The 22,177-nt window shown below is 39.8% G+C and overlaps 3 protein-coding genes and 1 long non-coding RNA gene across 9 annotated transcripts; 2 read left to right on the forward strand and 2 right to left on the reverse strand.

The window, feature by feature from the left end:
* On the forward strand, positions 1-6,074 carry LOC122775457 (Krueppel-like factor 9). The gene is made up of 2 exons (XM_044035333.1): positions 1-727; positions 2,382-6,074. Exons 1-2 carry the CDS (start codon positions 235-237, stop codon positions 2,624-2,626), a joined length of 738 nt encoding a protein of 245 aa, XP_043891268.1. The 5' UTR covers positions 1-234; the 3' UTR covers positions 2,627-6,074.
* Positions 6,075-6,685: 611 nt separating this feature from the next.
* LOC122775463 lies at positions 6,686-12,231 on the reverse strand. Of its 5 annotated transcripts, XR_006361115.1 has the most exons (6): positions 12,009-12,231; positions 10,813-10,909; positions 9,771-9,865; positions 9,543-9,664; positions 7,986-8,159; positions 6,686-7,850 (listed from the first exon to the last, which is right to left on the reverse strand). It is a non-coding gene; the product is annotated as an uncharacterized LOC122775463 (long non-coding RNA). The 5 variants fall into 5 exon arrangements; XR_006361111.1 differs by lacking the exon at positions 7,986-8,159; XR_006361113.1 differs by lacking the exon at positions 7,986-8,159 and having other exon boundaries at positions 12,003-12,231.
* An 889-nt stretch (positions 12,232-13,120) lies between these two features.
* Positions 13,121-15,131, forward strand: tsen15 (TSEN15 tRNA splicing endonuclease subunit). The gene is made up of 4 exons (XM_044032659.1): positions 13,121-13,309; positions 13,397-13,478; positions 14,358-14,493; positions 14,579-15,131. Exons 1-4 carry the CDS (start codon positions 13,250-13,252, stop codon positions 14,748-14,750), a joined length of 450 nt encoding a protein of 149 aa, XP_043888594.1. The 5' UTR covers positions 13,121-13,249; the 3' UTR covers positions 14,751-15,131.
* A 216-nt stretch (positions 15,132-15,347) lies between these two features.
* On the reverse strand, positions 15,348-22,174 carry zgc:55943 (uncharacterized protein LOC406337 homolog). Of its 2 annotated transcripts, XM_044032671.1 has the most exons (6): positions 21,875-22,174; positions 19,483-19,639; positions 18,196-18,275; positions 17,663-17,733; positions 17,494-17,557; positions 15,348-16,522 (listed from the first exon to the last, which is right to left on the reverse strand). In XM_044032671.1, exons 2-6 carry the CDS (start codon positions 19,571-19,573, stop codon positions 16,484-16,486), a joined length of 345 nt encoding a protein of 114 aa, XP_043888606.1. In that variant the 5' UTR covers positions 19,574-19,639; positions 21,875-22,174; the 3' UTR covers positions 15,348-16,483. The 2 variants fall into 2 exon arrangements, with proteins under 2 accessions (XP_043888606.1, XP_043888613.1); XM_044032678.1 differs by lacking the exon at positions 21,875-22,174 and having other exon boundaries at positions 19,452-19,510.
* Between the last annotated feature and the right edge of the window lie 3 nt (positions 22,175-22,177).

The raw sequence follows: 22,177 nt of genomic DNA on the forward strand, positions 1-22,177 counted from the left end.
TGTTGGCTCGGGGGTGTTGGCACTGTTTTAGCACACAATTCTACACACTCGTGCCTTTTCTTTGACTAATTTTGTTATTTTCTACTACTGACACGCTGCATGGCGGTTACAAGGTGCGGCTGGAAACGGTTGGTTCGTCGAGTTTGATGAAAACGAGGTCGGGTTCAGACAACCGTTAGCTCCCCGTATTTTTTTATTTTTTCTAAAGGTCAAGAAAAAGAAAGGAAGATAGCGATGTCGTTGACTGCTTCGTCTGATTATTTCGCTGCCGAGTGTCTGGTGTCGATATCCAGCGGTCCTGTGCTGCACAGACCCACCCCGGTCACCCCCACCAGCCAGTCGGCCACGGCGGGCCTGCTCCCTGGGGAGCCCGACGGGACGAGTGAGGATAGGGAAGTGCGGGAGACTCTGAGGCTGGAGGGGGCGAACATGATGGCAGTGGCCGGTATCCTCACCGACCTGCACGGTAAGTTCCGCCCCATGTCGGCCTACTCGGAGAGCAGCAACTCATCATGTGGTGGGGAGAGCGGTTACACCACGTTGTCGGACCCAACCACCCCAACCATGACCCCCTCCGCCACCCCGATCCCTGGACAGCAGCTGAGGGGGGTAGGAGGCGTGGGGCCCCCACGGTCCCCGGTGAAGCGACACCAGTGCACTTTTGACGGATGCGACAGAGTTTACGGAAAATCGTCGCACCTGAAGGCTCACATCCGGACACACACAGGTATGGAGACAACAACAGTTTGGGTACATCAGCACTTAACATGTTGTTGAACATAACATGGCTGCTAACCCGTGAATATAAACTTGTGTCAGTGATAACACGCTCAAAGCTCTTTTGTACTGTGTGGGATTAGCTCGTAGCAGCGTGGTGGTGGTGAATTTTTCTCCCGGTTTGGTTGAATAACGTGGCCAAACAAAGACGAAAAACTCCCCCTCAGACTCTGACAAAGAAGTAAACTAACAAAAGAACTGGGCTGGACGTTAAAACCGGTGACGAAGGTCTTCCTTTCGACTGCATTTGCATATGAAATGAACGTAAGACGAAACCTTAGCGTCGGGGGCAGAGGGTTCACTGTAGGACACGGGCTGCCCTGATGATGGCAGCAGCAAGTGCTGCGTGTTTGGCTACTGTAGTTTTTCTGTGGACATCCCATCATCTCACTTTAACTGAGCTAAAAATCCACTTAGTCTGATGTGTTTTACGTTCTCCTTCGTGCTGTGTAAACGCTTCGTGTGACCGTCGCTGATCCGCCAGTTACTGTAGCATTAAAATGCGTTTGGATTGCTTCGTCTTTCTTCTTAAAAAAAAGAAAGAAGTGGACGCGGTGTGTTCAGGATGAGTGACTGAGCACGCGCAAACGGATTAAGGACAGGAAATAAAGAGTGGTGGGAACGCCCACTCAAAGTGTCCCGCAACAAACAACGTGGCCTGGTTTTGTGATCTTGAAAATGGCAGCGAGCATCATCATCGTCCTCCTGCTCGTCGTCGTGTTGCCCGAAAGAGATTAGTTCTAGATTAGGAGAACTAATCTGGAGGATTTAATTTCCTAGATATGTTTTGTCACGACGATGCAGTGATGAAGGCTGTAGATTTGTCCCCATCTTTGTGTTCAACGCCGTCAGTTTACTGTAGTTTTATTTTATGCATTTTAATAGTTTTTATTAGTGGAGTCTTCATTGGGAATTGGTTTTTCTTAGATAATTAATTTTACAAATATTGTTCACGTTTCTTTGCTCGCCCATAACAAATAAATAATAAAAGCAATGTTTAGTTTTTGGACCAAAAACTATATTTTTAAGATGTTATAATTTTGAGGTCTGAAAACAACTCACACAATTATTTCACTTATTTGTAACATTTTAAGGGCTGTGTAACAACTCATCTTTTAATCTGTAATGAACATAATTTTTTGCAGTTTAGTTTAAGTAGCACAATACCTGGCACCGTTTTTCTTAAATTGCACTGATATAAGTGTTTTAAAAAGGGTCTCAGTACCCTGCCTTTAAAAGCACATCTTAGAGTTTTAATGATAGGATAATTATTTCATCAGTTGATAGAAGTATATTTAGAAAACATTTTGCTCTGTCATTTTTTTTCAAGCTCAGATACCCAACATTTTCTCATTTGGAAGATTTTGTCTGAAGGTATCACCTTGGTTTTTAGACATTAGACCAAATAAAAATTGAATCAATTACAAGCAATTAATTAATAATGTTTACACAGTAATTTACTCTATTAGTGTGATACTGGGTTGCACTAATACAGAACTAGCGTGTTTTGAGTGAAACTGGTTGCATGTCTGTAAGTGCAATCTCTGTGAATTGTTTTGGTCACATGATGGTTTATCCTGACTCTTCCTGTCTCCACGCTGCAGGCGAAAGACCCTTCCCATGCACTTGGCCGGACTGTGAGAAGAAGTTTGCCCGTTCAGACGAGCTTGCCCGCCATACCCGCACCCACACAGGAGAAAAGCGCTTCCTGTGCCCACTGTGCGATAAGCGCTTCATGCGTAGTGACCACCTGATCAAGCACGCCCGCCGTCATCCTGACTTCCAGCTCTCCATGTTGAAACGCAACAAAGGCCCATCCTCTGCTTCCAGCCCAACTATGCAATATTAGGATGGTTTGGGTTGGGAATTCCTGTGTACCAGGGTCAGCAGGAGCACAGGACGCCTGCAGTGGTTTCAGGTTTAACCAGCTACAATCACATCCACTGAGAAAGGATTTAGAATGACTGTGTTGTGCTCAGAAATGTGCACACACACGCAAGAGAACACACAAGAGCTGGATGTGAGGGACAAGCAGCTTAATCTCAATCTACCAAGATGAGTCACGTGACCACTATCCACCTGCTCAACATAACTAGGGTTAGTTATCAAGAACGTTCCAAACTTACAACATTTAAGGATTTGTATAAAAAAAGTTGCTTTTTGATTCCTCTTATCGTTTCCTGATAGTAAATTATAGACTTCCAGTCACATGCCTGGTTACATGTATATGAAGTTGTGTGTAATGTTTACTACATGGTAGCCTGGAGCTGTAACTTTGAAAGGTGGAGCGCACACTTCTTAAAAGCCTGCAGTGATTAAGTAACATTTAAATACATTCATGGAAATTAATACATTTATGGGAGAAATGTTCATGCACTATGACATATTTACCACAGAAGGGTGTAAGTTTGCAGTGTCTCCTTATATGCAGTATTGTGACACTGTCAGTTTAAAACGATCAAACATTTTTATATAACTATAGGCTAAATGGAAACGACCCTTTAGTTTATCCACTGAATGATTGATATGCCAGACACCTCGAGGTACTTCATCACATTGATGCAAAAATAATTCTGTAGAATCATTTATGCCGTACAGCTGTCGGGCTCACTGAGTTACCACTGCTGGCTAAAGTCTGGCTTTAAAAGCTCACAGTGGAAAACTAAGGTAAAGTCATAATCCTGGCACAACAGAATATTTCCTTTCTTTTGTCAACTTGAAAACAATAAAATCAGCTTGCCATTTATGGCAGTTTACACCTAATCCGTTTTTTCCTTCATTGTTTTGTTTCCCTCAGAACAGGATTCGATAAGAATTGGAATCATAAAGCAGATTTCACTTGTTTGAAAAAACAATCCTTAACATGACCAGATTTCTCAGCTGAATCACTTTCACAAGTTGCAGGGATTTTTCACATTTTCTGTACATACTCACCAAAAGCCAAAACTTGTTTGTGGTTAATTTCCTGATTGTTGTGCACCATCATTTTGTTTTACCATGGTAGCTCAATATTGTGATGTTAGGTAGTGAGGCAGTGACTAGAAGCTGTTCAGCTTTCTTTTGTAGCTTTGAGTTTTAGTGATGACACATTCCTTCATTTTTATTGCATAACCATCATTGAGGTATCGTCAATAATTTGTTTTTTTGTGTATTGAATTAAAAATAGATCATTCTTTTTTTTTTTTTCCAGAAAGTGGGTCACACTGTTTGCACGCCACCCTCAAGCCTAGCGCAGTTATTCACAGAACGCTCACGGTAGTATTATCTCTAATACTGATGCAAATGTATATAAGCTTTAAGCTTTTAATGTAGAAACAAGGTAATGCTTCTAGCAGCAGAATTAATACATTTGATGAGTTGTAGTCCTTATATTAGGGGTAACATTATATGCTTGATAGAATGAGATCACTTGTGAGTGCTGGTGTGTATGTTGTTGTTTTTTTTTACATATATATATAACTGGCAAAATTGTGTATGTGATGGTAACAAAAACTATTATTTTCAGCCTGCTGCCTTCAAAGTAAAGGTGTTCCCCCGGCTCATCAGGAGTTGTTGAGGTGTGGCAGAACACGTTTCAGGATCAGGTGTGCGCCACATGTGTATTCATACAGTTTAGGTTTCAGCTCCAGTTAAACTGGAGTTTCAAAAAGAATTCTCCTTGTACCTGTAGATGTCAAAATTGGTATGAAAGTGATGTAATCATGGTTCCACTGAAGACCGCTAATCCAGTGGACCTTTAGTTGTGAAGGACATTCTAACTCGTCAAAGCAACAGGTGTAACTAAGGACCTCTAACGATGGCTCGTTCCGTGCAGGTGCGCTATTGAACCAGCATGCACAACATTTGAAGGCAGCCATTTACAATGATGTTACATTTGTGTTGGATGAACTAAAATGGCTACCACCTTTGATGTCAATATAAGAAATTGTTTTGTCTATTCGAGCAATATGGCACCGAAATATCACCCTGTAGCCAAGACAATTCAACTATCTCATGTATTTTAAGGTCAATCACAAAAACAAGTGAATCAAACAAACTGCAAGGTATTTAACATTTTGTTGAACACATGCAGTGTCCAGGTCTGATTCTAGAAAGGTTGAATTGTTTGCTTTCTTTCTTTTTTTTTTAATGTTTCCACACTGTTTGTCCCAGTCTTGGACATATTCCTTTATCTCAGTGAACAACAAATTCTTCAGGAAAATCTGAAAGCCTTAAACTATGTCATAACTACTTTGCACCACGTTTACAGTTGGATCATTGTATAGGTATAGATGCCCTGCACTGGGCTTATTACAGATACTCATTATGCAATATGGCACTTTTTTCCTACAGGTGTGTTTGGCTGAATAGTGTAATGGCTTGCTACTGTGCTTCTATAAGCAAGCACTGTGGAACTTTGCTGATGTGTTAATAATAATAATCAATAGTTTGTAAAACTGCCTTCTTTTCCAAGTGCTTTAGAAAGTGTGTTTTAATAAGAACTGAGTAGTCATTTCTGTTTTCTTCATTTTAGTGTGTGCGTAGTCGACAAGGCCATTTCTTGTTTGTGGAATTTGTTGAATTTGAATTTTTGAAATGGTTTTTCTTTTTCGTAGTTTTGTCCACACAGGCGCGTCGTCGTTGCTCGCAGATCTGTTGATGTTTGTTTTGCTGCGCACTAAGATCAAAGAGAACATCAGCTGTCTTCCTCATTCATACATTGAACCATCGTCATATCTACAATTTCACTGTTGATCTGTTTTCTCCTCTTTTTTTTTCCACTGGAGCTGTACTCATGACTGTAACTCTTTGAGTTGTGTACACATTTCCTCAGAGGTTTTGACCTGTTGACAGTTTTTGGTTGCTGCTGGCAGTAGCCACACACACACACAAATACCTGTTTTCTATGAAATGGACCCTGACATCTTTTCTCACAGATGGACGGAAGTGTCTTCTTTTCTCAGACATTGTCTGGCTCTCAAAGCTAAAATATCACAAAACATACCTCACTCTTTATTTTTGTTTCTCTGGTATCTGTACAGCTTCCATCCAACTTGTTCAGAAATTAATATAAAGCCATTCATTCAGCCTTGGGTTTCAGAATTTATATCAGCTAAATGTTTTGTACCTTTGTCATCTCTACTACCTGTGCAGCAGTAGACGTTCTTTCTGCTCGCCTCAGTGACGTTCTGTTGTTAATGGACGGTGGTAAATGAATCTACTGGATAAATCCTGCACCAACAGTCTCTCTGTCACTAAAGCTGTGGAGGTAAAGGTTCACTGCTGGCTGTGGCGGAGGCTGAAAAGCATTTTTGTTTTTTTTAAAGAAAAATACTTGGAGATTGTCACCTCACTGCAGATATCAATTGAAAGAGCTCAGTCCAAATCTCTTTGTTCATATCACTGAATGTGGCTTGATGATAGATGAGCATTATCCACTTTGGATTTTATATTTTGCTGTGCTACATTGTTGAGAGGGAAAAGAAAAGACAATGAAATCGTCACCACACTAATTCAGATATGCACATTGTACAGAAACTGATGTTTTTAAATTGATGCCTAATTTTTACATTAATGTAATTTTTAAAAGTCCTCCTCTCAGAGCTTTAGTTAAAGTGAACAGGAGGAACTGTGGAACTAAATAATTGCTGCAACAAGCTGTTTTGATATTTATATTCTCAGGTGTCTTAAATTTTGAGCATTGGAGTTTCACTATATCCTCTGCAGCACCGAAGTACAAGCATGTTTTTTCTTTTTCTTTTGTTATGCTGATTAATTTATTACAAAAAGTATAATTTGTGTGGTTTAATTATTCTTTTCATAACTCACTTTGTGACATGGAACAATACTAATATTACATGGTTCCATTTTCTTTTTGCTTGACATGAAAATACCAGTGCTTTTTTTTTAAAGAAAAAAAAATAAAGATTCTTAAGTTGATCGTGGTGTTCATTTCTTTTCTAAGTTTAAAAAAAAGATGGGTATTTAAGTGGGTTGAGTGGCTCGGCTGATTTTCTGAGTTAAAGTATAATAACAATTGAAAATACATTTTACACCACACTTTATAGTCTCTTTATCACTTGAATAAGTGGGCATACCCAGGGATACAACATTACATGCTGCGTCTTAGGGGCTTAACTTAGCTCTTATTCACAACACAAACAAACAACGGTTGCATGTTTCTGCCACAGTTACAACAAAGGTTACTTGTGTTTCTCCTTCTCATTCAATGCCATTTATATTAGGATATATTGTATTTAGTGTATTGGCATTATTACCTACATATGGTCAATTCAGGCAGTACTAAATATATATATAATATATAAAGTTATATAATTTAAAGCCATGTTTTGTAAAAAAAAAAACAAATATGTGAATATGCGAAAATGTGAAACTTTTCAGTCAATCTTGTGGCAGCAATGTGTGTTTAAAAATATAGAAAATGAGTTTTTCCAGTACGGGCAAAAAAGATTATCAAGTTAAAATGTTCAAATCAGATACAAATATTTGTTAAAGATTGGGTTTTACACCTGGCTGATTGTGATTTATAGTTTGAATTATGGTTTTAAAAATATTTATGGGCAGAAAACAACAAACACTTGAATCAAAAAGACATTCACTATGTATTCTATATTTATGTTTTGTTATTACTGTTGAAGAAAATGATATTGTCTATGCCGACAAAAATGCACTCTTTGAGTTTCTGATTTACTTTGTCTGGAACCCGACCCTTTATCAAAGTAAAAAATAAAGGGAACCAACAGCTAATCTGAGGTTGTCGGTGTGTGTATGTATGTGTGAAGGTACAGTATATGTTGAGTCTTCCTCAGAGTTCATTTCTGTCTCCAGTGGCAGAGAGGGAAGACACGCCCGCCACAAGCGGATTGAGGAGCCACATGGTGAAACCCTGGTCCCTCAGTTTCCTGCCCACGTTGGTGTTTGGCCCCGTCTCTGTCCCAGTCTGTTTCCACTGCCTCATCGTTCCAGATGGTGGACGTCTCCCTGTTGCTGACGTAGCCGTGGGGAAGAGCACCAGAGGCTCAGCTGAAAATGCTCTCAGTTCCCTCTGCTCATAATGCTGCATGTACGCGTCTCTGAGGACAAAAGGAAGTTGACGGTTTTGAAAATGTCGAACAATCAGTTTCACTTCACTTTAGACAGGATTCAGGAGGCTCTCACTGGTACTGACATGTTAATATTTAAACATATGAACAGTGGAGGAGACTCACTTTGGATGCTCATTGAACATTGTAGGTAGTATTTTGTGTCTAGGTTCTGCCTGCAGAAGCTTTGTGGCCTCGTGCAGAGACAGGAATTAACCCAAAGTCCAGTAGGAATATCCTGGGTGCACAAGAGTCCCTTCACCAAGGACTTTCATCTGCAGCCACTTATGACCCACATAACTTCAGACAGACAGGACAGAGAGTTGGGTGTTTTGAATAAAAACATCAATTTAAAGATATGTTAACAGTAAGAGTTTTTTCAATAACTTACAGTGGCTGGTTTTCTAATAACACACTTTTTTTTTGCATCAGTGGATGCTTCTTATGAAGAACAAAATCAAGATGTAGGAGTGTTTTTAATCAGTCTAAGTAGCTCTGGACCACTCCTTCAAACTTGTTTCATTGATAGAATAACAGGTTCATTTGTTGAAGTCATTAGTGTCTGGGTTTGTTTCGTTTTTCCACCACCAAAGTGAATATTTAATGAGTGTGTTTAATTAAAGCTATAGTGCTTAACTTTTACATAAACAAAGTGTCCACATTAGGTCTGTGTTTCTTGGAATAGCAGTGTTTACACAGAGGTGATGTATTTTACATCATGACTTTCGTAGGGAGGACAGAGAAGTAACAGCTATGCTTCTGAAACAAGGCGGCAGCAAAGGGTTGGTATACGGACCAGAAGCTCTGCAGACTTTGCACCTGAGGAGTGAGGAAAGTCTGATGTCACCTGTCGGCTTAAAACACTCAAGAAGCACCAAAAGAAAACGTTTCTCCTAATCATCATAGTTCTGACTCGTGCAGACAGACTCAGCCTCTGTGTGTGTGTGTGTGTGGTGAAACTGCAGCAGGAGAAGACAGGTCTTCCTGACTGCGTCATCTTTGTCACTCACTGCAGAAGCTCGGTTCATGTCTGCTTTTACTTCCAGCAGAAAGTGTCTTTTGGCGTGTTTCCACCGAGTGGAACAGTTTGGTACGGCACGGAATGAATTTAAATCAACATAACCAGCCCCAATTCCATTTTTAGTATGGGTGGAGCTAGACTCACTACAGTCAGCTGGTTGGGTGACAGAAAAGTGTCACTCCCTTACGACTGGTGTCTCTTCAACGTCCGCCGTCTGTTCTCATACTAGGTTTGACGTCGTGTTGAGACAAACAGCCACAAATCAAGCAGAAAGCAAACAAGCCGCTGAATGTCCTCTGTTTTTGTGTCGTGTTTGACGGTCGCTGTCATCGCACCGGTACAACGTTATGCTACGTATCTCGCTGACACAGCCGTCGTGCACAGCACAGACCCCGTCAACCAAGTAAAGGTACTGTTCTCAGTCCAAACGCAAGCCTGATTGAGGGCTTTACCATTCCAATCCGTACTGTACCATGATGGAAACATGCCATGTGATTCCCTGTTGACTGTCATTTGGTGACAGAAGTTACACAATGGAGCTTTAATAAATAAATAAAAAAGTTCAATTATTTACGTGTCATTACCTAATTTTCACACCAAATTCATGCAGCAAACCAGAAAATGACAATAGTTTTTTTGTAAGTTTTCACAAAGTCACTCACCTCAGGTCCCAGTCGAGTCCCACGTCGTCGTCCATAAAGGAAACCAGCCTGCTGCAAAACCTGTGCTCAGACCACACGTCCTCCTCCAGCACACGCACCTGCTGCAGTTTCTGCTGTACCACCTAGAGGGCGACACATAGCAGCTACAATCATCATCAATGAGCTTAAACTGTCCACACATAAACATTAACATTCAGCACAGACCCCAGCACAGTGTTGTGTGTGTACCAGTTTCCAGATGTTGTAGTGGCTGAGGAAGCAGCCATGCACTCTGAGTACAAGTCTTTATATCCATGGCCTGCAGCTGAGAGGAGTTCAGTGCTCTGTGGACAACACAAGCAAATACATTTCCTCATTATCACTCAGAGAATACTATAAACTATATAGTATTATATTATATACTATATAAATACTATAAATGATCGACTGAAGTTAAGCGACACCCCTCATCACATGTGTCAGTCGCTATGGTCCTGCTCCAACTGTATCTTGTCTTTGTATAGTATATTATTTATTATTCTGAGGACTGTAAGAGCACGTGAACACACAGTTCAGTGTCATCCACACTTAACCGTCATGTTTCACTGCCATTTTTCTAAATGACTAAAGAACTACATAACAAATATAACAAATATATACAATAACAAAGGTGACTCCAGAATAATAAAACTTAAACAACAAAACACTTCCACTGGAAAATGTTTGGTTTAATAATTTTTTTTATTAATGATGGGACTTCATACATTCACTCCACTGCAGTTAAATATGTCATATTATGTGTTATAAGTTTGTTGTCTCCAGCAGTTTTGTAAGAAGAACTCAGATCCTGCATTCATGTTTAACTTGTGTATTTCTGTTTCAAAAGTCCTCCTGACATAAAGCAGTTTCTTTTATTATACAGGAATAAATCATTAAATAAAGTGTGCTGTTAAAATATACGCATGCACGAGCAGCATTAGTGAAATTATTCTGATCTTGCCCTCTAGTACTACTTACTTTATAGAGATTTTCAGCTGCAACATCTGACTTAAATAAATATTGCACACTTTTACACACTCTACCTTTTTAATCTTTAGTTTGCATGCTACATAAATATGTGCATTCTTCATTCAGCGACTAAGTCAAAGACACGGAGGAGACGTAGAAATGAGAGATGGAGGCCTTTCACACAGGAGTGAGACATGTGTCAGGACTGTGACAACGAAAAAGACCAAATAAGGACTGCCCTGATGTTCAGAATATCTCAGTTACAGAGTGAATGAGTGCCTACTCAGTGCCTCCTCATCCTCCTGCAGTGTGTGCTCTTGATCGAGGGACACTGGCAAATGTCCAATAATGGTCCCTGTTGCACACGCACACGTGGACGCCTGCAGCGAGGAAGACATCACACATCACATGTGGCTGATAAATGTCTCCACAAACAGTCTGCTCATGTGATTATTTATAAAGTTAACATTAATAAAATACACATTAATCACCATGCCGTCTTATTTGTTTTTCATCTTCATATTAACTATGTATTAGTGTGTTAATATTGTAGTATTAACATTGTATTTCCGACCACCTGTCTGTGGATCAATATTGGATAGTGGATAATTCCCATATTGTGATCCCAAATTCAACTTCCCCTGACAAATTTTCTATTTCTATTGCTATCACTTGGTGATCACGATAGAAATAAGATTCTCTTTCCATAATATTACTTCCCTTACTGACAACTGTGTTCACACATGAATGGTCGGTTTCAGTTCCCCCGATTTCAGCTTTCATACATAACAAATAATATAATTACTACACATCACAATATTTTGCTCACTACCATATCAGCACATTCTGTATAGAATTTAACCCTTCTTATTTATCATATTGATAATGTATTTATGTGGTACATTTATTGCACTGATTCATAAAATATATACATACATATATACACATACATACATATATACATATATACATACATATATAAATATATACATACATATATATACATACATATATACATACATATATATACATATATATGTGTATATATATATATATATATATATATATATATATATATATATATATATATATATATATATATAATTACAATATTTTTTACAGTACAATGTGAATATTCCATTTTTTTTACCATTTTCTGACATTTTAAGAACCAATCAAGTCACCGAGTAATCAAAAATATTATGGCCAGATTAGTTGACAATGAAAATAATTGATTGTTACAGCCCTACATCAAATGATCATCTTAAGTTATTCCCTTTCAAGTTTGTTGTTTCCTCCAACAACTCTTTGTGCATGACAGCAAAAAAAAATAAAACACAGTAACAAACACACTGGTCTCAACCAACGATTGTGAACAAATGCTGAAACTAAAATGAGAACACATATTGACAAAGGTCTGACCTGAATATCTTTTTTTGGAAATTAGCAGATACAGAGAAATAATAAATGCACCTTTACCAGATGGCTATTCTGTCCTTTGGATGGTCCAGTCTGTCAATGCGTCCTAAGAAGTATGTTGCATGCGAGTTGTGGCCTTCAGCAGGAACGACTCTCAGGGACTGCAGGTGTGAGCTGGTCAGCTGACAGCTCGTCTGCGTCAGTGGACACGCAGAACATAATAAATAATGTGAATGCCACTGATTCAAAACACCTCTTTGAGTCTGTGGCCTCAGGCTGAGCGAGAGACTCACACACGCACGCACACACACACACACACGCGCGCGCGCACGCACACACACGATAACAGAGAGAGGGTGAGAGAGAGAGAGAGAGAGATAGAGAGAGAGGAGTGTGTGTGTGTGTGTATGTGTGTGTGTGTGTGTGTGTATTCTGACTCTTGGGTTCTGTGTGTGCATGTGTATGTGTGTGAACTTTCCTGGCACAAACACTGACCTTGTTTAGGACCAGTAGTCCACATGGGGACCAAAACTTGGTCATAATATGTCAGAACCTGATTTCAAGGAACTGGTTAGGATTAAGATTTTGTAATAGTTAAGGTATTAAATAGTTATGGTTAGGGATAACACTTTGTTTGGACCGTCCAAATGAATGGATAACCCATGACAGGATGGACACGTCTCTCTGTCTCTCTCTCTGTCTCTCTCTCTCTCTCTCTCTCTCTCTCTCTCTGTGTGTGTTCTTGTATCTTGTGTAAACCTAAGGGAGTGAAGACATTTTGGGAAAGTGAGGATTTTAATTAATTTTAATTAACTGTTTGTATTCTGTTTTTTGTATTTGTGTGCTATTGACCTCTTGGCCAGGTTGACCTTGTAAATAAGATCTCAATATGGGGTATTTTACATTGTTAAATAAAGGTGAAATAACAATAAATAAACAAAAAAGGGTTAGAATTGGGTTTAAGTAAGGGTAAATGATATGTATTTGTATAGCACTTTTCTAGTCTTGATAGGGTAAGGTACGTATTGTGATGGTTAAGGTTAAGGTAAGGGGCCAGGGAATGTTTATAGCAGTGTCCTCACTATGAATGCTGCGCAAATGTGTGTTTGATTCCACTATGCGCGGAACTCAACAATACAGCTTTCCACCCGGAGTACTTTCACTGTGACGCACCAGGAACAACTGAAAACACAACTCCCGTATCTCGAGCAGCATGTAGAACTATAGTATTAGTGTAAGTCGACATCTGACAGTGTCAACGCGTCGTTGTTGTTTTTCTTCGACAGAGTTTGTTGGTTAAAATGTCTCTGACGTCACACGGTGCTGAGACGTCAGCTAACTGGATCCTGCTGCATCCAGCGGTGAGTGACGGGTTCTAACTCCGTGCTGCGTTCACTGGTTCACTGATTCAAAAATAAATCACTAACCTGAGTTTGTTTGTGTGTTAGTATCTGGAAATGAAGAGTCTGGATGTTGGGGACAGCGCACAGCTGCATGCAGCGTTTCTGGCCTACATGGATCTAACTGAAGGTGAGACATGTTCACACATGCACACTCATGTAGACCAGATCTGGTTTTTGGATCACACGTGCACGTAGATCCGTTTTTAATGACAGTGTAAACAGCAGGTGTATAATGGAATCTGGTCTTTTCTGGTTTTGGTGCCTCTATGGTTCAAACTAACTATTAATTATTTATTCAGTTGGACTGATCCATTTATTTTTGGCAGAATTTTATAAATGTTGGCCTAAATCTTGTGTCAAAGAATTAGTAGTAATACATATGGAGGAATGTAAACATTCATTCTCTAAATTTCTGAAAACTATTTTCGTCTTGCTGGTTTTCAAATGTAAGCTCTGTTTGAGCAAATATACCTTTAGAGTCACTTTTTAAACTCTCTTTAATTTGTATCTTATTGCTTACTTATGTTTAATGTAATTGTTGTGTACATTTGTATTTATATAATGTTTAGGAAGCACTTCAAACGACTGAATTTGTTTTTAAAAATGTGCTTTAGAAATAAATAAACTTAAACACATTTTTAATTAATTTCATTTAATTGTAAATGCAGCAGACATCACCTTCCAGTTCCTACATGCATAGTGTGTGTGTAATTGTAGTATTAGGTATTAAGTAAATTAGGTCAGTGATGGGTGTGGGAATTTAGAGCCATGTAACACATGTTTTACCTGAAGGATTTCTCTCACAGCAGCTTTAAATGTAGCTTTATTCCTGTTCAGTTTTATACAATTAAAGTGAGCTCTCTCATTTTCTCCTTGCAGTTTACTCAACAAAATCAATGCAGGTGATACAGAAGAAATGCAGCTGACATCACAGTCCCTTTGCTTTCTCTCTGACTGAGACCAGATAACGTCACTACTCTCACACACTAACTCATTTTCTCTGCAGTGCGTCGGTGGAAGGAGGTGTCTTGTGTCAAGAGTCCTGAACTGCAGTTGGTGTTGTTGGAGGGAAAGGAGAAGGAAGGAGCACACACGCAGACTGTCCTTGCACTGCCTGTTCATAAATCACTGAGCCACAGAAGGTGATAAGCGCGACACTCACCTGGAGAAGTTTTTACCTGACTGTTAAATCTCCTGTTATTTCATAATCCTCTGTCTGTCGTGCAGCATACGACACATGCTGGACAGAGGGTTTCCGGCGCTGCTGTGTGCGGTGGGATCTGACTCCACCCTTGTCTACCAGAGGATGACCGATGGGTTGGTGACACCCGACCCCCCTGTGGGCCCCTTCCAGGATGTGGGGCGGCGGCAGCACCGGAAGAGACGACAGCAGCGCTGAGTACCTGGAGGGAGTTGATGAAGCATAGAAGAGCAGAAAGGATGACGTTGAAAACCAGCTGATCAGTCGGTCTGTCAGGAACAGACTGTGATTCACAGGCTTCAACTTGCTTCAGTAAAGAGGATGGTGAACTTTATCACTTCAACTTTCAGTTAAATTGTGTGTCGTGTGACATGACTCACCAAATGAGAGTGGTTCAGATGAGAGTCCAGCTCTTCTGAGGCTGATACAGACGTTGATCTGATGTCGATGATGATGATGATGATCAACATAAATGCCAGATAATCTTAAGCCCTCAAGTGTTTTTGTTGAGATGTGACTACCATAACACGCTCTGTTCGCACGGAATAAATGTGTGCTTGGAATTATTTCATACAGAAACAGAAGTCCCTCGTTTTTGTCAGATGTGATAATTGTTGATAATAGAAAAACAGGATGGTGAGGTGAGTGACAAATAAAGCTGACTGGGAGAATGTAATTTAGTTTCAGAGAGGAACGCATGAAAGGTTCAGTGTGTTACATTTAGGAGGGTTTATTGGCAGTACATACAGTACTGAATATACTGTATGTGTATAATCACTTGACAATAGAAAACTCTTGGGTTTCACAGCCTTACAATAGGCCTTTTATATTTTATATTGAAGGCAAAGACCTTACTTACATACAAATCACCAAAGGTTACACACTGCAGCTGTAATTTGGCTATTTCTGTATTGTTATTAACTCGGTAGTGTTGCTCAACTACTCACAGTTACTCTGTACCGGCTGCACGTCCTTTAAGAACAAGACAACATTATCACTTGTGTGGATATGTTACTGAAACACTTTTAATTTTTCTAAAAAACAAAAATCCAACATAGAAACTTTACAACTTAACACTGGTGAGCAAAAATACATAATCAGACTAATGATGTGATGTCGCAGTGTCTGCCCTGTAGGGTTAATACGGAGGAAGTGACCCTGCTGTGTGAGTGCACGTGTGTCTTTTTAATGGTGCAACAGTGTCGCGATGAGGGGACGGACAGACTCGACTACATGGGACAACGATAACAACACTTTCAGCCCTGAGCCTTGAAATTCAACATAAACACTCAACGCGGTAACGGACATGGACAGACACAGACAAACACGCTGCACTGGTGCTGTAGAAAAGAGGTACATACTGTGTCTGGAATGCAGTAAGTTTCCAACCTGTTGACAGTTTCAGCGAGGCATTCGAGGATGAAATACTCAAAATAATGTGGATGGAGACACTTTTTTTTACTTTGACTTAAGTGTCCACAACAGCACTGGTCTGTTTTCTTCTTTTTCTTTTTTTTACTGCTGTAGTGTGTTTTCAAGTGTCTATTGCACCCATGTATATGGACCTTTCAAGGTAGATATCCACGCAGGGAAAGAAAACACAAGTTCCTTCAGATCCTGCGATATCAGTGGCTTCGGTGAGGAAGTAAACTTCAATATTGAAGAGCTTTGCAAACTTACAAATACTGAACCATGTTTTGGTTATCATTTCAGTCTTTCAGTCTCTCCTCTGGGTTAATCGGACAAGCAGGTTGTGAGTAGGATGGTAAAAAGGTGCTTGATTCAAGTCATTACTCTGTTCTTCTCAGGCATGTACATACAAGGGACAGTGAAAACAAGACAGATTCCCCCTCGACATGGTTTCACATGGTAGAGTCCAACTCCAACACAGGTCCACTCATACTGGGACTGATGGACAGGCGACCACAGTGCTATGTCATATCCTCCTCCTCTGAACAGTAGTCCCGGCCCTTGATGCATACCAGAGAAGAGTTAATGTTTGTCTTCATTCTTATGCACTTTCTACACAGAATCAGCATGGCAGTATATCAATATTGAGAGCACATTTTAATCTTAAGACAGGTGCAGAGGAAGGGAATGATTAGACCTGATGAACTGACACTTCCCAAATACATGTATCATATAGCATATTATTTAGGCTGTGTATGATTTGTTTGCCGTTTAATATTTACACTGGCAAAAATAAAATGAGGTGACAGCTACTACCTTGGACAAACAATACACAAATCCTTGTGTTGGATCTTAGTAAATAACAATTTCTTGAGGTTTAGATGCATCAGTTTGACCAGCTCTAGGAAAAGTCCTGGCTGTTCCTCATTTCTTCCATCTTAAAGTTATGGAGGCCACTTTGTTCTGGGCTATCTTTAATACAGCAGAGCTGGTCATATGTGAACTGTAGAGCTGAAACAATTAATCGATTATTAATCGATTTCTAAATTAATCGACATCTATTTTGATAATCGATTAATCGGTTCAAAGCTTTTTTCATGATTAAAACAAGATTTCCGATTGTTTAAGCTCCTTAATTGCTCCACGTAAAACAAAGAAATCATTATAAGCGAATAATTTTTGGTTTGTGGACAAAACAAGACATTTGAGAACCTCATCATTTCCAGGTTTGACAAACACCGATCTACATTTTTTAAGGTTTTCTTATATTTTATGGACCAAACGATTAATCGAGAAAATAAACGACAGAATAATCGATAATGAAAATAATCGTTAGTTGCAGCTCTAGTTAACTGCACCACGCTCACTGCAGCACTGTCCCAAAAACATGTTTTCACCAACAGCACAGGACACGACAGACTGTGGCTCTTTTGTGGTGTCATCACATCATCTGTTATGTCCCCACTTGCTGGAGATATTTCCTGAAGTTGAGGAAATTTGTCGCTCTTACTAGGCTCTCGTTGTTCCTCACCTTTTCAATTTTCTCATCCAACATCCTGAAGAATTCTTGCTGACTCTCTGAGGAGTGGATGCTCCTGCAAACAATCGTGACATAAGCTGGTTAAAGGGGTCGCCGTGACACTTAACTGTACAACACACACACTAAAACGTGTAAATGTAAGCAAGTCTGTGATACTTACAGGATCTTTTCATTTCCATCTGACCCTCTTTCGTCCAGATGTTGGCCTTTACCAAGGAGAGCACTTTTCTCCTGCAGGACACCACACAGATAATAAATAAGAGGCACATATTGAAAAATGTCTGATTGAGTTTTTGTCCTGATAATTTCCATTAAACAGCTGAACAAAAAACCCGAGACACACACGTCTAAAATGTTTTTGATGCTGCTGCCAATTTACTTGAGAAAGTATCGGAAGTTCTATTTATAAGTGTCATCTGCAATCCATTTGTGCCGTTTCCTGTTTTTTGAAGCTCATTCATTTTGGCCAAGCATTTTTATTTTAGTTTCTTACAGTGAACGCTAAGTAATCATAGTATCATTCAATTTTGGTGTAAGCAAGAAAAGAAAATTGATATTTTCAGTTGAATCGTGAGAAATCAAATCAGTTAATATCATTTCATGAACAGGCAGATGAACAGAAGCCATTATCAAAGACAGTAAATGTCTGGTTAACATGGTTACACAAAAAAACAAAACAACAGAATCACACACTGTGCTGTCCTGGCCGTCCAGTCCTCCCTCTTCTCCGCTGATGTACTTGACTTTCTCCACTCCTTTCATCTTGTACTCATCTGTGACAGAGAGGAGCACATCTCTTATTAACACATGCTCTGATCAGGACAGTCCTCTATAGTTCTTACCGCTCAGTACTCGGTTGAGTAATTATGTGCTTGGATTCTCACGTCAGATACTAAAGCCCCTCAAAACAAAAGCCGGCAAACACCAAAGACATGAGTTGTGAGTTTGGTTCATGCCGAGCTGCCTCCTCCACATCAATCCCACATTTAGAAAGGAAATTAAAATATGGATATGATAGGGAATATGAGCCACTGTGATGGGCTCTTCTGACAGATGATACTGACTTGAGCTTGGTTTTAAAAAAAAAAATCATCACACATTAAAGCCCAAAAAAACTTACATTTTGCCCCTTTTTTGTGGTGCTATAATCAACCAACCTGCTGCAAGTGATGCTTTTTCTAATGACCTGTTGATTGTCCTAATCATATTAGGCAGTCCTAATCATATTAGGCAGCTGTATTTTAATTTTAAAAATTTAAATAAACTCCTTTAATCAACTATTTGTTTTTAAATCTAAAATATAGCTAAATTGTGCTATTTCAAGTTGTTGTTTTTTTAAATTGTATTTAAAAACAAAGACGCTGTAAAATAAGAGCAAAATAAAAGTTGAATAATCTGAACGCTGAATTTATTTATTATGTTTCAATTAGACTAACACACTTACATATATATGTGTGTATGTATATATATATATGTATATATGTATATGTGTGTGTATCATGCACCACTGATTTGAGGTTTATTACTACCTATAAAAATAAGCAGCAAAGCACAGTACGCTTTAAAAAGAGTAACTTATGTTTCATTTAGTTATTGTATTTATTTATTACACACATAAAATAAAAACAGTGTCAGTCGTCACAGAGACACAGATCTTCATCTAAATGAAAAACACTACAGTTGGGAGTTGTGAGGATTTGTTGATCTTTTTGTGCTTTAACTTCATAAATTGAGAATCATTCCTTTTCAGGAAAACAATGAAAGAATCTGGGAAACTGTAATGAACAAACCAAACATGACCAAAATCAGATTTCATTAATTAGATGCAGCCCAAAACAAAATGGCGGTCGTTGCTTATTTAGCTCTAATACTTTGACCTCAATTATTACGTAATAATTAATCATAATAATGTATCTGTAGGAAATGAAAACTGTCAGGAACACATTAACCTGGATGTGTGTGTGCAGTTGGCAGACTGACCGGAGAGGAGGTCCCCATTGCTGTAGGCTTTATTCTGGCTCTCTTCACCATTTGGCACGGCAGACACCTGCTTTGCTGAGGTGCAGCCCATCTCCTCCTCTTCAGCTGCTCTGCTCCTCCTCCTCCTCCTCCTCACCCCCGAGCAGGACAGGCAAACCTGAGGAGAGTGGCAGTGAGTGAGTGGTCAGATCCTGGAGTGCAAGGGCTCAGGGTGTAACATGTAACATAACAAACAACAATGGAGGGGAGTGCTGTCCACTGGACCTCACCCACTAAGCTGCAGTAGCTTCCTTTACTAAGACTAATATCCCACTTCATGACCAAGTGGACTCACAAATATAACATTATTTAGGTTGTTGTTGATGATGATAAAGGCATCAATGTGATTGCACATGTGCTGTTTTAAAGGGCGGTCATGCTCAGATGAAAATTGGATGAACAAGACGTCATGGGTGTGAATGTCAAAATGTTATCTGTAAAAAAAATTGGCTTGACTCATAGGTACTGACGGAATTCATCAATCACGAAGGCGAGAGAGAGTTGTGTGAAGGGTTTGCACATTTATTTCCACTTACACACATAGAAATATTCCCTTGATGTTCAGTTTGTGAATGACAATCTATAGATTCCAACAGTAAAACAACGCAACCTAATGCCACGTAGTGACCTGACGGTCAAAAAAACCTTGTTACACCAAAACATAAAATACAGCTTCTAAAATGGACACGTCAACCCAACTGCTAGATATTTTTCAGTACATATCTTCCAATTCCTTTATCTATCATAGCCATCAAAGATATCAAAGTGTCCATGGTAGCTTTTATTCAAAGAACAAAATAACATCAGAAAGGCCACAAAGCCACGTTCCTTACTTGTGAGAATATTTAATTTAATCAAAGGCTTAAGGCCAACAGTTAACTACTTCAACTGTTAATAAATTCCATTGTAACAAGTGTCACATCTTGTATCAACCACCCGTCTAACCCTGAACTAAAACTAACTTAGCTCTGGCTCCTACACACGTTTCCAACAGCAAATAAAAAAACAGTAGGTTGGACACAGGGAATGGCGTCAGACTATGAAGACAGAAGGTAACGGGAATATCAAAACAACCGTGTAATGATTGATAACACAAGTATCTCGCTCTTGTGAGACTTTGAGCAAAAGTTTGATGTGTTCAGTTGGTTTGACAAATCATGTAGTCTGTGATCATCATCATCAGGCTCAGTCGTTAAACGTGTGATCCCCAGTCATCATAAAACATTTTGACTGTGAAAGTTTACCAACTAAAGTGACTGAAAGTTTGATGGGAAAATAGGGAATCACAATCAGATTTCTCTGTCCACACATGCCCCAAAAAGTCAAATGTGAACATACTCAAACTCGTTAAGTGAGCAAAGAGCAGAGACACCTGATTTTTCATGGTGATGGAGGTTTTGTCTCTGGGGAAATCATCTGAGCAGCATCTGTGGAGAGGCCGTCCTCTAATCATCTAAACCAACGGGACAAACCTCTTACTTGAAAGCAATCTCCTGCATGTGCACTACTATTTTTCATTATAAATTAGTGATGAAGTGCCGCACCCTTAGATGGAACCCTCAATTCCAGCGATGTGAATTTTTGAAAAGGACAAATCAGATTTATAGTAAATGGTCTCTGACCGGGTTGGGAGTCACGCACACGGCGGTGTGGGGGAACCACCACCAGCCAGGACGTGCGTACGGCGGTGCCAGCTGCAGCGCCACAATGAGGCCTTTCAGAGTGTGGGGACGAGGAGGAGGAGGGGGACGAGGGGGAGGATGCCACTGTGCCAAAGCGCCGGAGCATTTTCATCGTTAATAGGAGGAGGTTTGTTTTTCTGTGTAGGATTAAACTCACATCTCCACCGTCACCCGCAGCAGTGTGCACGGTGCTGGATCATATATAACCTGATTACAAGAGTGTTTTTGCATCAAGGTTCAGGAGAATCGATCGATCCTCACACGGTTTGGTTGATTATTTACAGCTGAGTCCAGCAGCTGACTCTGCAGCTGCTCCTCACTCACCTCTGTGATCTCCCCCCTCACTCTCCCCATACATTTAAAAATATAAAAACCTGCAGCTGAATCTAACATTTGCATATGTCTTATTTCCATTCAGTTGAAGGGAAATACATATTGGTAAATAAACAAATGAATTCCCACGAAAGCTGCAAAATATCAACAACATCGTTCTACAACGTCACAGAAAGATGCTAACAACGCGGCTTCCAGCATAAATAATAACAAAAGATGTGGGAAAGGAGGGGGAAGCCATTCCTCTGCCAGCAGGCAACGACGAGAGAATTAATTTACATACAAACGGAACTAAATAAACAAACAATATATACGCTATAGTAATAAGGCAGACTTACCTTTTTGTTTGATCCATAGTTCAGTTCAGGGCTCCTTCCGAGAGGTCTGACTGCATCTGCACCTCTCAGCTCCGCACAGGAGGCGCAGTCAGTCCGTCTGCCAGCTGTGTACTCGGGCTGCTGGAGCTCATGTCCTGGTAACTGTGTCAAAGTCACCAAATTAACACCTAAAAACGAGTCAAGCAACTCCTAACACGAATGTCGTCATAGGAAACAACCCACACCGCTTCCATGCGATTTTAGAGGCGTATCGTTGCCTTTTAAGACGTGGAAATTTGACTGCGATGGTGTCTCTCGTGAGTG

Source organism: Solea senegalensis, linkage group LG1, assembly GCF_019176455.1.
Source record: "Solea senegalensis isolate Sse05_10M linkage group LG1, IFAPA_SoseM_1, whole genome shotgun sequence".
NCBI classification, from domain to species: Eukaryota; Metazoa; Chordata; class Actinopteri; order Pleuronectiformes; family Soleidae; genus Solea; species Solea senegalensis.